The 15,379-nt window shown below is 35.4% G+C and overlaps 1 protein-coding gene across 1 annotated transcript in view; it reads left to right on the top strand.

Annotated features, from left to right (window-relative positions):
- Nucleotides 1–291: 291 nt before the first annotated feature.
- Nucleotides 292–15,379, top strand: part of IPO9 (importin 9) — a 36,053-nt gene continuing 20,965 nt past the window's right edge. The window contains exons 1-10 of the mRNA XM_083359569.1: nucleotides 292–717; nucleotides 3,702–3,763; nucleotides 5,687–5,773; nucleotides 5,999–6,200; nucleotides 7,617–7,705; nucleotides 9,231–9,317; nucleotides 11,111–11,234; nucleotides 12,365–12,461; nucleotides 13,586–13,644; nucleotides 13,999–14,150. Of these exons, the coding sequence (XP_083215695.1) occupies nucleotides 567–717; nucleotides 3,702–3,763; nucleotides 5,687–5,773; nucleotides 5,999–6,200; nucleotides 7,617–7,705; nucleotides 9,231–9,317; nucleotides 11,111–11,234; nucleotides 12,365–12,461; nucleotides 13,586–13,644; nucleotides 13,999–14,150 (1,110 nt within the window). The 5' untranslated portion in view covers nucleotides 292–566. The remainder of the gene's footprint in view (nucleotides 718–3,701; nucleotides 3,764–5,686; nucleotides 5,774–5,998; nucleotides 6,201–7,616; nucleotides 7,706–9,230; nucleotides 9,318–11,110; nucleotides 11,235–12,364; nucleotides 12,462–13,585; nucleotides 13,645–13,998; nucleotides 14,151–15,379) is intronic.

Genomic DNA, 15,379 nt, shown 5'->3' with positions numbered 1-15,379 from the left:
GGAATTCTGGGAGTTGAAGTTCACAAGTCATAAAGGCCAAGTTTGAAGACCCCTGAGCTACCTAGCACAGGGGTAGGCAACCTCGGCTCTTTTGTGACTCATGGACTTCAACTCCCAGAATTCCTGAGTCAGCTGACTCAGGAATTCTGGGAGTTGAAGTCCATGAGTCACAAAAGAGCCGAGGTTGCCTAACCCTGAGCTAGCACATTACCATGCAATAATTGGGGGAGAGCCGTTTTCGAGGCAGAATAAAAAAAACTCGGGCGATTTTTAAGCTCTTTTTAATGCGCATGTAAGAGCCTCAAGGGGCGCTCTTCAGGAATCTTTCCGGCTCTGATTTTTGCAGGCGTCGCTCTCGGAGAGCGCGTCGTTGCCGACACGTTTGGCGCGTGGCGGCACCACCCGCGACCCTCCGGTGCCGCCTCTTTTTCTTTCCACATTCTCTCTTTCTCTCTCTTTCCCTTTCTTTCTCTCTCTCTCTCTCTCTCTCTCTCTCTCTCTTCCACGGGGCTTCCTGCGTGCCTTTCCTCCCGCCCAGCGCGGGGCAGCCTGGCGGATACGGCGGGATGTCGGGAGCAGTGGCGGGCGGCGGGCCTGGACCCGTGGCTCAGGGACTGAAAGAAGCCCTCGTGGAGACCCTGAACGGGATCCTCTGTCCGGTACAGGGCGTCCGGGCTGCAGCTGAGGAGCAAGTGAAGGTGCTGGAGGTAACCGAGGGTAAGTATACCGGAGCTGGATCTACTGTCTGGGCTCTAGGACAGAAGGCCGCGGTACAGAAGGCCGCGGGGTCCGGCTGTGGGCTTTGGCCTTCTGAGCCTCGAGTCTTTGCAGTGGTAGCTGACCTCCCCTTCTTACGTCGGCGAGGAGAAAAGCTGTTGCCTCAAGCGAGGGTGGAGCGAGAGATCCCCGTTCGGGGCGCGAGTGATTCCTGAAAGGGAAAGTGAAGTGAGGGAGAACTCGCCTCCTTTTTTTTTTTTTTTTTTTTGGTTCCGGGTTCATTTCAGGATCCGGTAGCCAATCATTTCTTTTCCCCACAATCTTGGAAATAGCAGGTTCCTATTCCAGGTTTTTTTCCCCTGAAAAAAATTTGTCTTAGATATTTATACAGTATGCTTAACTTGGTAACTGAATTAGCCCTTTTTCTGGATTTGCATAATATCTTGAATCATAATTTTACGTTGATCTGGTTTGCACGACACACTAAGCCACAAAAGAAACGAGCTAAGGTTACACTAACCCCCAGATCTCTCATACAACCTGCATTTGTATAACCAAGCTGCCTGCCTTCCCGTTAATTCATCCCAATTTATATCCTAGAACATTCTACCCCGTTTGCATCTGATAAAATGAGATATAAAAAGTTAGCTAATGTAACTTTGCCTCTTAATAAAATTTGTTAGTCGCAAAAACTTTTGCCTTCCGATTCCCAGACTAAACTATTGTAACTAATTAAAGAAACACAAAAAAATCCTAAAATTGCAGCATGATGTGTGTGCAAACACATATAGAGGTAGATGGAACAATAATGAAGTTGCATAGTGTCCCTTCCATAATACTGTACACATTGTTAAAGACATGTCACGTTTCCATTTTTATTAGCAATCTGATTGTACAGCATGGTGTTTTTATGTAATGGCATAGCATAACCACAGAAACTTTGGTATATCTAATTTATATGTTCACAATAGCTATCAAATGGTTCTGCTATTTCTAACTAGGTAATTTATTTTTTTGAGCTGTATGTTAAATATATTGTATTCGCTCACTAAATTTACATTTGTATTATATTAAAACTAGAAATACAAGTATAAATACATTATTGATAACTTGCTCCAGCAGTTGTAAAGAACTTTTCAGAATGCATGACATGCATTATCTAACAGATTGGTTTACTGTGGGATAAAAACGGGAATATCCATTATAGGAGTCCAGTGATGGAATTAATCATCCTCCAAATGCTCCCTAAAAGAGTTCAGTTTTCACAACCACTTGGAAAAAATAACAGGAGACACTTACCTGTGTGGGGTAGGGTGCAGACACATTGGCTGCAATTGAAACACTATGTACTATCCTCTTAACCTCACAAAAATGGGGAACTGCTAGTCATTTCTTTCAGATGGCACACACTAGATAAATCAGTTTTACTCAGCCTGAAGGAGCCAAGTGAAGATTGACTAACCTTGTACAAATGCAGACCATGGTGACAAAATTTTCCATGATGTAAAAAAAAAAGTGCTGTGTTGTTTTTTACCTTACTCATTACTTGGTATATTTAAAACCAATAGAATAAATTAAGCATAGTAGTAGTAATTATTTGAGGAAAGAAGGAGACATTAGTCTATGTATCAGAATTAAGTATATGGTTTGCTTTTCATTATTGAGTGTGAGTATTCCTGAAAATATGATTCTTGAGATTATTTGTTCAACAAAACTTGTGTGTTTGGTGATTCATGCATGCAGTTGTTATCCTTATTATCACCTTCTAATTCTTTTTAAAGAACAGTAGTTATAGAACTGAATTATTCTTTCAGAGATTTTATGAATAAAAAATGATAACATAGTTGTGAAAATTGTAATATACTTGGCAAATAAGATCAAAATCAAAAATTGTTTTGGATATTTATAGTTGATTTTACATACAGTAGTCATGCTGGCCGCATGACCATTGAAGTGTCTGAACAGTGCTGGTTCCCTTGACTAAGAAATGGAGATGAGCACAATTGGACAGCAATTTGATTATAGATTTTAGAGCTTTACTAGTTTGTCAAGAATGTGTTCCTATGATAGGACCTATATGGCTACACATTAGCTATCTTGAAATCTAAAAACTATAGGATAATTACTGATAACATATTCATAATTTTAACATGAATTTCAGCAGATTATTGTAAACACTTTCAACCAGGAAATAATCCACTTTGATTTGTTTTAATGGTTTTTCTGTTTTCTATGCACTCATGTAATAAGAATGTAGCAATACAATTTTAAAATTGGAGGAATTATTTATTATGTGCTTTTGTTCTTTGGTTGTAATTTTACTATATTATTTTTTAAAAAACTGATAAAAGATCTACCCTTGAAAGTCAGGGTAAACACCAAATAAATGAAATCTATATTTAGAATTACATTCTCAGTGAATATATGTACTTACCCATGAAGTACCATTTTTTCCTTTTTTCTAAAAGCATATGCTTTAAATATAGAGCCTTAATATGCACTAAAAATACCAGTAGTCCAATACAATTGTAGGATGTCCATTTGGGAAAGACTGGGTAAGAAAATTCATTACTGCTGCTGTTTCATCTCAAGGATTGATTATATAGCTTAGGGTTTTTTTTAGTTAATGACTGTGGATGTTATATCATTGAAGATATTTTTTCTTTCATGATTTGTTCAGCATTGAAGAATATTTCCTCACGTGGGAAAGCATTACTTTCCTTAAATAATTCATAGATACTGTTTCTATTCTGTTTTCTGTAAGCTTTCTTTATTGTCTATGAGGTGAAAAAAAGTCATACGAACAATAGGGAACAGTCATAAAATCAAGACAAAAACTGTAGGGAATGAATTGCATAAATAATAAAGAGTGGGTTGTGAATAAAGTCATTATACTATAATTTCTTTACCATTACATGACCCATGAGTTGATGGTGCTTTATTATTGGTCCTTAGGGTGTCGATTTTTATTTTTTCCATTTCAGAATTTGGTGTTCATTTGGCAGAGTTAACTGTAGATCCCCAAGGCGCACTGGCTATTCGTCAGGTCAGTCATTCCAAATAATCAGTTCAAAAGATTTAAACAATTTATATATTGAACAATTTTCTGTGTATTAGTGCATTATGCTAATAGCTAAAACTGGAGAGAATGAGTTGATTTCTTTGCACTATAGGTTCAGTCTGGGCAAGCAAGGCAATTTCACTGTCCAAACTAGTACAAATCTGTTTTAATTTGGAAAATATTTTTTAATAAAATAAAAATAAAGCTTGTATAAAATGAAACCAGATAAATGCTCTAGCCCAACATCTATCTATCAGCTGATTAATATGGCCACTCATCTCACGTGATTCGGGTAGCATGTAAGTTTAAAGCAACAGTTAACCCTCTAGATGGCAATGCCAAAGATAAAAGAAAAATAACTCACACAAAGAGTCCTGCCAGTAGAGTTTACCTAATCTCCTGGGTCAAATGCTTTATGGAAGGTTAACAGGGCCATCTGGATTTCTGGAGGTTCCACAAGGCAAATGCTGTCACAAGGAAGGCACAACTCCTAAGTCCAACATATTGGCACTGTTGATGGAAAAGACCTGGAGCCTCCCCTACTAAATCTGGTGGGGTGAGCAGAAATAATGGGAGATAATAATAATAATAATAATAATAATAATAATAATAATAATAATAATAAGAATAAGAAGAAGAAGAAGAAGAAGAAGAAGAAGAAGAAGAAGAAGAAAGGAAGGGACCTTGGAGGTCATCTAGTCCAACCCCCTGCTCAGACAGGAAACCCTATACCATTTCAGCCAAATGGCTGTCCAGTCTCTTCTTAAAAACTTCCAGTGTTGGAGCATTCACCACTTCTGGAGGCAGGTTGTTCCATTGGTTAATTGTTCTAACTGTCAGGTAGTTTCTCCTTAGTTCTAGGTTGCTTCTCTCCTTGACTAGTTTCCATCCATTGCTTCTTGTCCTGCTTTCAGGTGCTTTGGAGAATAGCTTGACTCCCTCTTCTTTGTGGCAGCCCCTGTGATATTGAAACACTGCTATCATGTCACCCCTCACCCTTCTCTTTGTTAAACTACACATACCCAATTCCAGCAACCATTCCCTATATGTTTTAGCCTCCAGTCCCCCAATCTTCTTTGTTGCTCTTCTCTGTACCCTTTCTAGAGTCTCGACATCTTTTTTACATCGTGGTGACCAAAACTGGATGCAGTATTCCAGGTGTGGCCTTACCAAGGCATTGTAAAGTGGTATTAGTACTTCACTTGATCTTGATTCTATCCCTCTGTTAATGCAGCCTAGCACTGTGTTGGCTTTTTTGGCAGCTGCAGCAATAGCCAATCCCACAAATAGCCTGACCCAAAATATGCTGGCATTGCTCAGGAGTCAGTTTCCAGAAAGCTCTGTTTAGACTTAGTTTAACTCACAGTTATGTGTCATACTTAAGACTTTCTTGAATTAGAATTGGCAGACCAGAGTGAATACATTAGCTCACATTTAAATGGTTAAGGTAAAATTAAATAGGCTAGCTAGCCCCTTAAGTATAGGGCTACATTTCGTTATAATAAAAAATCTTAATGTCAAGTCAGTCATATTAAAATACAGATATGAGACAATAGACAATTGTTATCAATAAAGTTCAAGCATAGGAATATTCTTTCATTTAACTATGTAATAAAGAATTTTTAAAAATAATTTTATATTAGCATTAAATAAATCTTTGTATGTGTTTGTAAAAGGTTTCTTGTCTCTGTCAGCTTCAAGTTATATCTTGTTTCATGATATAATGTAATGCAGTCTCCTGGGCAGGTATAATTTGTTAAATAATGACTAATATTTACTTTAGAGCCTAAAAAGCTGCATTCCTATGTAACTAAAACCAGTCATGTCTGTTCTTTGAATTTTTGAAGAAATGAAAGATCGTATGAAATAATAAATCTGGGAATCTTTATTCTATTTTTTTATTCATAGCTAGCATCTGTGATTTTGAAACAATACGTGGAAACTCACTGGTGTTCTCAATCAGACAAGTTTAGACCTCCTGAAACTACAGAAAGGGTAATGCCTGTTTTTAAAAATTTTATTATACAATTCCCAAGTGCAGAAGAAGAAAGAAAACTGTATTTCCTTTTTATGCAGTTTAAAGGCCATTTAAAATCAGAGAGCAATGTTTCCTTAGGACACCTTTTTCCAGGTATTTAATAATCTTTGATTAGTAATGAGATGGCAATGTCTGTTCTGGGCAGACATTGTTTCTAAGTTCATCTCTTTTTTCCTCCACAGGCAAAAGCTGCCATTAGGGAACTGCTCCCCAGTGGATTGAGGGAATCAATTAGCAAAGTTCGTTCAAGCGTTGCTTATGCAGTTTCAGCAATAGCACATTGGGACTGGCCTGAAGCTTGGCCTGAACTTTTTAATCTCTTGATGGAAATGCTGGTCAGTGGGGATCTAAATGCAGTACATGGAGCTATGCGGGTGCTTACAGGTATTTGTGTCTTATATGCTATTAGCTGGATAATTCTACTACCTTGGCTTGGCTTTTTGCTTTGATTTTTAAGATAGAAAATACTTCCTATTTTGATGTAGTTGTAGTAAAAGTACACAGTACAGTGTTTTTAATATAAACAAAGATTTTTGACACTCTAGCCTTTTATGAAAGTTGTGCAGTATTGGGGTATATAATTATCAACAAAATATGTCATTGCATTAAATCATTAGGAAATAATATTTTCCTTAATAGACGGTCACTAATTAATCTGGCATTAGATATCCAGTGTGACATGATCTTTATTTCTACAATTGAAACAAAAGGAAAATGGCACTAGAACTCTAGAAAATCTGCCTCTGTTGGATCACGTTGTGTCATTTGTATGTCAGGGATGGGAAACATTCAAATGATTAGAACACAATTTGGCCAAAATACTGTATTTCATTTCCTTTTCAGATTTAAAAGGTTGGAAGTGGTATGGAATGCAATTTGTGTGTGTATATGTGTTTATGTGTTAAGGATGGGGATGGAAGCAGTTTTACTTTCAGAGGTTTCCTGATCATATTCCCATCCTTAAACTCTTAAAAATAGTGATTTGGAACAAGTTGTATAGGTTAGGTGGGCATGAAAAGCCTCCTATTTTTCCTTCATTTAGGAAGGAAGAAACAAAAAAAACCCATTTGCCTTTGAAATTTAACTAGATTTTATCAATGTGTTAATGGGCTGTATGAGGCTTGTATGTTAGAGATAGCTAACCCATGATATGTCTGTTCAAAAATGATTTTTTAAAACAATGTCTCAGATTATATTAATAGAAATTATACATGTTAAAAATTGTATCTAAGAATCCAGGATGAATGACAACTACTGATGATAGTGGTTCATAGACTGCAGTTCTTAGTACCTGAGAATGTTCATATCAAATATAATAGTCTATGTAAATCTGTTTTACGTTAACCAGGAAGCTGATGGCTATAAGAGAATAGTTTCACCGCTCCTTTATGTAAGAGATTCAATACATAATAATAAATTATGGATATATGTCTGGTTCTCATGAGGCAGATAATGAATCAGTTCAGTTAGAACTCTTTAGCTTGGCTATATGATTTTCATTGTGCAAAAAATGCATACATGTATGAAGATAGATTTGAACCATACAAGCCCCCATCTATAATTTCAAATAATGGAGGCTAGAAATACAGTAAATTTGTTATTTAGAAGAGCTAGATTACAGGTAATTACAAAGGAAAGTTTTATTCTTCTCTTTGCCCATTTGGGCATAAATATTAAAATGGATAAACAGCATAACTATTAAAATGGATAAACAGCATAGAAATAGGGTGTATTCCTTGAAAATATGTCAGGGAAACCATAATTTAGCTATGTTATGTGTATATGTATAATATCTTGTAGAGTTCACTCGAGAGGTAACAGACACACAGATGCCCCTTGTTGCTCCAGTTATTCTTCCAGAGATGTACAAGATTTTTACAATGGCTGAGGTATGGATGAAAATTGTTTTCTTCTATGTCATAGGAATAACATAAAATGTTAACATGTCTACATTTACTGTATTTTTAGTGATACGTCCTTTGAGAGTTCTTCTTGTCCTATTCAGATCCAAAAACAGAATATCTCCAGTAAGCATGAAAGGAAAAGGGCTGTGGGTACACATTATTGACCAGACTTCACTAACCATCCCAACAAACATTTGTTGATACTGTTCTGAGGATGATACAGTTTAATCCAACTTATACTGTAAAAAAGAAGAAATGCGTGGATTACTGAAACAATTTTTCCTTCTGTTTCCAACAACAAAATGGGTTGATAGAGGCTTCTGTGCTAAGGTCCAAGCAGTAGGAAATCTATATGTGCATAGCCGTAGACTATGATCAAATCCAGTGAGTTCAGTTATTCTTGATCTTGGGTAAATATGCTTGGGATACAGGTAGTCCTCAGCTTGTGACCACAGTTAAATCCAAAATTTCTGTTGCTAAGCAAAACATTTATTGAGTGAGTTTTGCCCCATGTTATGACCTGTCTTGCCCCGTTTGTTAAGTGAATCACTGCGGTTACGTTAGTAATACAGATGTTAAGTGAACATGGATTCCCCATTAACTTTGCTTATCAGAAGGTCGCAAAAGGGGATCACATGACCTTGGAACACTGCAACCCTCATAAATATGAGTCAGTTGCCAAGGACCTGAATTTTGATCATGTGGCTGTGGAGATGCTTTGGTGGTCATAAATGTGAAAAATGGTCATAAGTCACTTTAAATGGTCACTAAATGAACTGTTGTAAGTTGAGGACTGCTTGTATTTCACTTTCTTATTCTTCTCTATGTATAAATGGTGATTAGAGAGCATCACTATCCATGGAGACTCTACTAATTACAGTTAGGAGGATTTTCTTGAATGCTCATTCACATGAGGAATTTTCATGGATATCCTGATTAAGGTTTTGAGAGAAAATCTCTCAGAACTTTAAAGCACACAGTAGAATCCACCTGCCTTTGTCACAAATCATTTAGTAGATCCCTTTCTTTTGTGTGGGAAAAAGTTGCAGGAACCAAAAGTGCAATAAAATGTATTTTCTGTCATCCTAGAATGATAGAAGAAGATTTTAAGTTATAGGATAACATATATATGTTATATGATGCATAAGACTAATTTGCCACAGAAAGCCACAAACGTTTTCTTTTTTGTAAAATCAGGATACCAATTCTGAAATAATTTAACATCTCTGATTAACTTAATAAATCAAATCTTTTCAACTGAGGGTGTTATATCATTTGGTGGTTTTTATGAAAATAAAAAGTTATATTTAAATAATTCTAACAAAATTAGGTTCTGAACAGAATTTTTTTTTAAAGCAACTGTTTTTGTTAGAAAACATTCTGATAGGTATTTAAGGGATTACATGGTTGTAAAAGGGAATATTAAGTAACAGTAAATATTGGGAACACAATTCCTATGAATACCCAGGCTTTTTCACTTTTTTTTCACTTGTTACTTTTTTATTCTTAGGTGTATGGTATACGTACAAGATCACGTGCTGTAGAAATCTTCACCACTTGTGCACAGATGATTTGCAATATGGAAGAGTTGGAAAAGGTAAATTATTAATTTCCTTATATGTAACATTGTGATACCATAAAAACTGGTAACATGATCAAGAGTGCCTGTAAGTGTTATGATTGAAAAATATTTATATCTTAATCACTAAGTCACTCAGATTCCTCTGTTTTGTATAAATCAGCTTTGGCAAAATATATTTATGAAACATTCAACCAAAGAAAACTTAAGCTTAGGTACTAGCAGTTTTTATTGATGTTAAGTGGTGTTTCTTTTAATTTACCATTAAGTTTAGTCTAGTGGTTAAGGAACCAGGTTACAAGTCAGGAGACTGTGAGTTCTAGTCTCACCTTAGATATGAAAGCCAATCATTGGGCAGTCACTCTTTCAGCCCAGCTCATCTCACAGGATTGCTGTTGTGGGGAAAATAGGAGGAGGTTGTGCCTGTACACTGCCTTGAGTTAATTTATAAAAATAATAAAATATAAAATATATAAACTATAACAATAATAAAAGCGGGACATAACTAAATATACATATAAAACAAACTTCTCAGTTGTAATTTCTAAGATAGGCAACTATATTCTGGGTTTTCATTCTGAAACCTATTTATTAAACTGTTTACAAATGTATAAACTGATGCACAATGTAAAACAACATAAAACAACAATATAAAATTCCAAACAAATCATTACACTAATGTAAACTTGAGATTAAAAGTCTGGGATTACTATTGCCAGATTTACTTGAATACAGTTGCCAGGTATTTTGGCGTGGTTTAAGTAAGTGATCTGAACTCTATTTATTTATTTTATTTTATTTATTTTTATTACATTTATATCCCGCCCTTCTCCGAAGACTCAGGGCGGCTTTACAAACTTAGCAGTAGCCTTCAAATTCTATATTTGAAATTCTTGTATTTATTTAATTCGTTAGCCACCTGATTCTGATAGAATCTGGATAGAGTACAAAGCTAGAAAAAACACAAAATAAAATAAAATAAAAAGCCAAGAGATAACCCAGACTGAATAATATTGTAGACAACAAAAATGGGCCCTAAACGAACCATAATACACCAGCTCCAGGCTTGGAACCAAACTCATGTTTTCAAAGCTTTCTGGAACTTTAGGAGAGAGAGTGTAGTCCTTATCTCTGGGGGAATACTGTTCCAGAGGGGGACCACAACAGAAAAGACACACTTTATCTGTCCCATAAGATTACATGTTTAATAGAGAGGACATAGAGGGCACCCCCTCTGCTGGAATTACAGAGCACGAGCATATACGATTAGAGACAAGAGGTCCCTCAAGGTATCTACAATCTCATCTTATTATCTAGAGATTTCGAGTACTCAGTTTCTTCTAAAAAACCAAGTTCAGTAAAGGTTTAATTAAAAGCTATTTGAGTCAGTGTTCTTTATTTTAAACATGTATGTTTTTCTTTGGACTGATAAGATTTTTGTGCTCTGGGAATTATTTTTGTTTAGTAGCATTTGTTGAATAATGAGAGCATCCAGTTTATGTAGATGTAAGGCCTTTGCAAGAACCATTTCTCCTGGTTTCTTAATATTTTATCAGCATAATTCTGATTTCACAGAGCGACTTTCCAAAATCTTTTTTAGTCCCTAATAGTTATTAGTTGGAGGCTTTGAGTTTATGTAAGATACTTGAATGTCAAGTAAGGGAAACTTATGGGATAATGTGTGACTTTGAAAATCATAATAATTATATTCAATTATATTTTCCTATAGTAGAGATATAAAAATGGAATTAATAAATATTGAATCTTCCCTTTTTCATTTTTAAACTAATTATACTTTTTTTTTTTGAAAGGGAGCAGCCAAAGTTCTGATTTTCCCTGTGGTGCAGCAGTTTACTGAAGCCTTTGTTCAGGCCTTGCAAATGCCCGATGGCCCTACATCAGATAGTGGACTTAAAATGGAAGTTTTAAAGGCAAGTACAATATCTGATTGTATATGAGTTTGAGGTTGCCATGAGCAACATAAATGAGGATTTTGCATATTCTTGTCAGTGTAATTTCAGATGTAACAGCAACATTGGGTTTTATATAATATATGAACAAAGAATAATAGGAATTAATAACACAGAGATACCATTGATTTGAAACAAAAAAAATCACTATAAGAAAAATTAGAGGAAAACGTTCTGTAGCATGAAAATGTTTCTTTTGGGATGAAACATGAATATCTTATCATAAAATAATATTACTGGCAAATGAATTAAATAAATCTGGGCATACAGTCTAGACCACGGGTCCCCAACCTTGGCCATTTTATGACTTGTGGACTTCAACTCCCAGAATTCCTCAGCCAGCCATGCTCTAGTCCAACCCTGTGCTCAGGCTGATTGAGGAATTCTGGGAGTTGAAGTCCACAAGTCATAAAGTAGCCAAGGTTGGGGACTTCTGGTCTAGACTATTTATTGTACAATAAACATAAAAGCATAAGAACATATCATGTCAATCTAGATGATTCTATATTCTAAAAGTCCCCTTGTGTATTGAGAATTGTTAATGCATAAAATTGTTAGAGCTTTTATGGAGACTCTTCAGTAAGGTTCTCAAGAATTAATAAACCTAACAACTTAGTTGTGCTCAGAGCATGCACAGCAAACTATATTAGATCAAAATGACAAGTACATGGTAACATCATGATACAAATCCTGACCTTATGCACTTGCATCCTTATATCTGATGTAAATAAGTAACTTAAGGTAGTCATCATTTGCCTTCACCCCAATGTGGTCACTTACTACTTGTAATATAGCATGCCTATGAATATGTGTATCAATATTCATTTATTTAACAGAGGTTATTTATTAGTAATGTGCAAAATACTTTGAATTTGTAACACTCTTGGTTGGTTTTCAAATTCAAAAAAAGTTGCTGTGATCATTCCTGAAGTGTGCTTAGTTTTGCATACATCCAATGGCTACTATATGGCAGAGGACTTTTCTGGAAAAGAAGAAATATAAATACAGTGGCAGAGTGGTGCTTAAAGAAAAATGGTAATATTATATATGGAAGCATGTTATTCATTCTAACACTGTTTTTCTTCTTCCAGGCAGTGACAGCTTTAGTAAAAAACTACCCAAGACACATGATTTCTTCTATGCAACAGATTCTTCCTATTGTTTGGAATACACTTACAGAAAGTGCAGCCTTATACCCTTTTTGCTTTGGTTTGCAATAAGCACGAATTTCTTTAAAAAGAAATTAGAAGTGGGGAGGAGAGAAAAGTTGAGAGATACTGATTTACAAAAAAATATTTCAGCAATATAGTTTAGAGATTATAAATTGGGTATGTCTAGTTTAATGAAGAGAAGGACTAGGAGTGACATGATAGCAGTGTTCCAATATCTCAGGGGTTGCCACAAAAGAAGAGGTAGTCAAGCTATTCTCCAAATATCTGAAGACAAGACAAGAAGCAATGGATGGAAATTAACCAAAGAGAGAAGCAAACTGACAGTTAGAACAATTAATCAGTGGAACAACCTGCCTCTAGAAGAGGCTGGACAATTGGACTGGACTGGACAACCATTTGTTTGAAATGGTATGGGATTTCCTACCTGAGCAGGGGGTTGGACTAGATGACCTCCAAGGTCCCTTCCAACTTTATTATGATGATTATGATTATTATTATATCCCTTGTGACTTAGTGAATGCTGCTTTTCATGGAAGGCTGCTGTTAGCCTTCCATGTTGATAGTTACTAGTAGTTGATAATATCTATAAAAGTTGATAGATACCAAATTTCATAGCCTGGGTCTCATCAGGTAATATTTCATAATGGAAAGAACCTGAAACATACCTCTTCTGCTGTAACTGATGAGACTGAAGGATGTAATCAAGGAGAAGGTTGAGAGGGTTGAGTTGAAGCTGAAGGCTGATATTTTTTGATAGCTTAAATGAATACATGGTATATTTTTGCTGGAAAGTAAAATATGATTAGGTTGATATTACTACTTTTAGACTCTATTGCACTATTGATATATTTAGATCTTTTTAATAATGGTTTGTACATAGAATATTTTGCACATTTTCTAATGTTGATAGTCTCATTTATAATATATAATGTTTCAGAATGATTTGCTGATAAAAATAAATACTTAGGAGAGGGCAATTTTTTTCCTGTTAGTTCAGTTGATATTCTTTTTATTGAACCTTTTTTAATAAATGAAAGTCTTTGAATTGTTCACTATCTGGTTCTCTTTCATAACAGATGAAATAATTGCATTGCAATCTAATGGTATGGTAGCTATATTTATTTTCCTTAATTTACTTAATTACCTATGTGAGAACAGAAGTAAATTATACAGAAGAAGTGGAAGATCCAGTGGATTCTGATGGTAGGAAAACTATTAGAGATGTAATGAAAATGAATATTTTAAAATATACTCCTTGTAAAGAAAGAATATCAGACTTTAATCGATGCTTTGAGTGGTCATACAGAGAATAAATTGGCTATAGATATTTTTAATGTTAAATGGTTTCTGATGTAACAAATTTAGATTGCTTTAATAATTTTTCTTCTTACATATATTTTGGGATATTTTTAATATTTTAAATGTGAGTAAAACTAATGAAAAATTAGTTAAGCTATTGACAATAGTATCAAATTTGAATTATGTAAAATATAATTGTCAGATACTGAAGTAATGTTGAAAGATCTTTAATTTTTTCATATAATTTTTAAAATTTAGGTGAAGTTTTGGGCTTTGAAAACCTAGTTTTCAGCATATTCGAGTTTGTTCATGCTCTATTAGAAAACCACAAGTTTAAAAGCACAGTGAAGAAAGCATTGCCTGAATTGATATATTACATCATTCTCTATATGCAGATAACAGAAGAACAGGTAAGCACATTTTTCATATTTTATATTGTAGAAAATTGGAGAGATGAAGGGAACGTTTAATGCAAAAATGGGCATGATAAAGGACCAAAATGGCAGGGACCTAACAGAGGCAGAAGAGATTAAGAAGAGGTGGCAAAATTACACAGAAGAACTATACAAGAATGAACTTAACGTCCCTGATAATCACAATGAGGTGGTCACTGACCTTGAGCCAGACATCCTAGAATGTGAAGTGAAGTGGGCCTTAGAAAAGCTGAGCAACAACAAAGCTAGTGGAGGTGACAGTATTCCAGCTGAGCTATTCAAAATCTTGAAAGATGATGCAATAAAAGTGCTACACTTAATTTGCCAGCAAATTTGGAAAACAACATTGGCCACAGGATTGGAAAAGATCAGTTTACATTCCAATTCCAAAGAAAGGCAGTGCCAAAGAATGTTCAAACTATCACACCATTGCACTCATTTCTCATGCTAGTAAAGTTATGCTTAAAATCCTACAAGCTAGACTCCAGCAGTATGTGGATCGAGAACTACCAGAAGTACAGGCAGGATTTCGAAGAGGCAGAAGAACTAGAGATCAAATTGCCAACATACGCTGGATCATGGAGAAAGCTAGAGAGTTCCAGAAAAACATCTACTTCTGCTTCATTGACTATGCTAAAGCCTTTGATTGTGTGGATCATAACAAACTGTGACAAGTTCTTAAAGAAATAGTAGAGTGTTCCAGAGCTCTGTTCTGGGCCCAGTGCTCTTCAATATCTTCATCAATGATTTGGATGAGGGGATAGATGGGGAACTCATCAGATTTGCAGATGACACCAAGCTGGCAGGAGTAGCCAACACTCCAGAAGATAGGCTTAAGATACAGAAGGATCTTGACAGATCATTGAACATTGGGCGCTATCTAACAAAATGAAATTCAATGGTGAAAAAAGTAAGATTCTACATTTAGGAAGAAAAACCAAATACACAGGTAAAGTATAGGTGGTATCTTGCTCAATAGTAGTAACTTGTGAGAGGGATCTTGGAGTCCTAGTGGACAGTTACTTAAATATGAGCCAGCAGTGTGTTGCAGCTGCCAAAAAAGCCAACACAGTGCTAGGCTGCATTAACAGAGGATAGAATCAAGATCACGTGAAGCGTTTAGCACTTTACAATGTCTTGGTAACGCCACACTTGGAATACTGCATCCAGTTTTGGTCACCACGATGTAAAAAAAAATGTTGAGA

Source organism: Vipera ursinii, assembly GCF_947247035.1.
Source record: "Vipera ursinii genome assembly, chromosome: 3".
Taxonomy (NCBI): Eukaryota; Metazoa; Chordata; class Lepidosauria; order Squamata; family Viperidae; genus Vipera; species Vipera ursinii.
This window is presented reverse-complemented; position numbering and strand designations above follow the sequence as displayed.